The sequence below is a fragment of the Mandrillus leucophaeus genome, unplaced genomic scaffold (genome assembly GCF_000951045.1).
Source record: "Mandrillus leucophaeus isolate KB7577 unplaced genomic scaffold, Mleu.le_1.0 Scaffold49, whole genome shotgun sequence".
Taxonomy (NCBI): domain Eukaryota; kingdom Metazoa; phylum Chordata; class Mammalia; order Primates; family Cercopithecidae; genus Mandrillus; species Mandrillus leucophaeus.
In genome coordinates this window covers 3,689,509-3,691,148 of record NW_012105253.1, presented here as the reverse complement: position 1 = coordinate 3,691,148, position 1,640 = coordinate 3,689,509, and the positions used below count along the sequence as shown (strand labels likewise).

General features: G+C 48.9%; 1 protein-coding gene across 1 annotated transcript in view; it reads right to left on the bottom strand.

Annotated features, from left to right (window-relative positions):
- ATP6V0A4 (ATPase, H+ transporting, lysosomal V0 subunit a4) overlaps positions 1–1,640 on the bottom strand; it is a 64,378-nt gene that overhangs the window by 41,915 nt on the left and 20,823 nt on the right. The window contains exon 10 of the mRNA XM_011995506.1: positions 197–409. Within this exon, the coding sequence (XP_011850896.1) occupies positions 197–409 (213 nt within the window). The remainder of the gene's footprint in view (positions 1–196; positions 410–1,640) is intronic.

Here is a 1,640-nt window from a genome sequence, read left to right as displayed (position 1 = left end):
CTGTCAAACACTGAAAAAACGAAGGAATTTCTTTTATGTCCTCGAGCGGGGTTAAGCACTGAAGACACAAAGATGAAAGAAGCCATCCTACCACCCAGTCACTTGAGTTCATGTTGCCCATGAGGCCGACACCCTCTGAGAGCCCAGCAGACGGGGCTGACTCATCAGATCCCCCCCGGCTCCACTTGCCACACACCATGCCTTGCTCCAGTGCCCTCTTGATACGTGTGGCATCTGCCACCGGGAACCAGATCTCGGCAATGACACACTGCTGGGTGACGTCGATGTTGCACATGTTCAGGATGTGGTACACGGCCTTCATCTTCTGCACCTTGATGAGCCAGGAGTGCCAGTTGGCAGCAGCTTCCTGCAGCAGGCGCTGGCGGTGAGACTCTGTTTGTGTTATGACCTATACGAAAAACAACATGCAGGAAAACAGGGAACCTTCACAGAGCTGTTTGACAATGTGCCGAAAATGGAGGGCCACAGGCCACAGCAGCCGCCTCTGCTCTGAGAAGGCTCCTCTGACCTGTGGCTGTCACCTGGCCTTTAACTCTCCTGAGCAGTTTATCTCCCCTCCTAGAGGCTAAAACCCTTAGACAGAGATTGTATCTTCCTTTTCTTCTAAATTCCTCATTGTCCTATTCTTACGGGTTGAACTGTCCACATAAAAGAGTCCTAAATTCTGAGATCTGTGAATATGGCCTTTTTGGAAAGAGGGTCTTTGTAGATGGAATCAGGTTAAGATGAGGTCATACTGCATTCCAATGGGCCCTAATTCCATATGACCACTGTCCCTATAAGAAACAGGGACACGGAGGCACACAGGGAAGAATACCACATGACAACGGAGGCAGAAATTGAAGGAGGCACCTGCGAGCCAAGGAATGCGGAGGATGGCCCATGGCACCAGAGCCGGGGAGAGGCAAGGAGCGGCTGCCTTCAGGTCTTCGGAGGGAGCACGGCCCTGCTGACGCCTTGATTTCAGACCTCTGGCCTCCAGAACCGCCACAGAATAAATCCCTATTGTCTTAAGCCACCCAGTTTGCAGTAATTTGTTCGAGCAACCCTAAGAGACTCCTACATCTACCACAACGCTTTACATACATAATCCCTCCAATACATGACAAGTGAACAAATGAAGGAATGAATGGACAACTGGGCCCACACAGAATTTATTTAATGGAAATCATTTTTATGTTTTGATGATGCAACAAACAAGGTAATCTTTTTCAGTACGCATGGCCTCTGTAAGAGACACACTGTAAGAGACACATGGTGGCTCTAAGATTAATGAGAGCCATGAGGCCCACTGAAGTGTCTCACAAGCCAATACTACCTGTCACTTAGCAATATAATGCCACCTGGCCTGGGGATTTCCAGGAGACAAAAGCACCTCAGCACAGATGAGACTTTCAGAAACCTCAAAGAGCGCAGCCCGAATTAAATGCCTCGGGATCAGATAGTGCCTAAGATTCATCTTTGGCAGGGACTGAACCAAAGGAAAAAGCTGCCCCTGTAGAAGGTGCTCAGCTGGGACCACCTGAAGCCCCCGTCATACTAAATGTAAGCACACAGTTAGCAGAATTTCTTTTCCATTCTCCTCATGACATTTTCATAAAATCAAGCATGGCGTACTG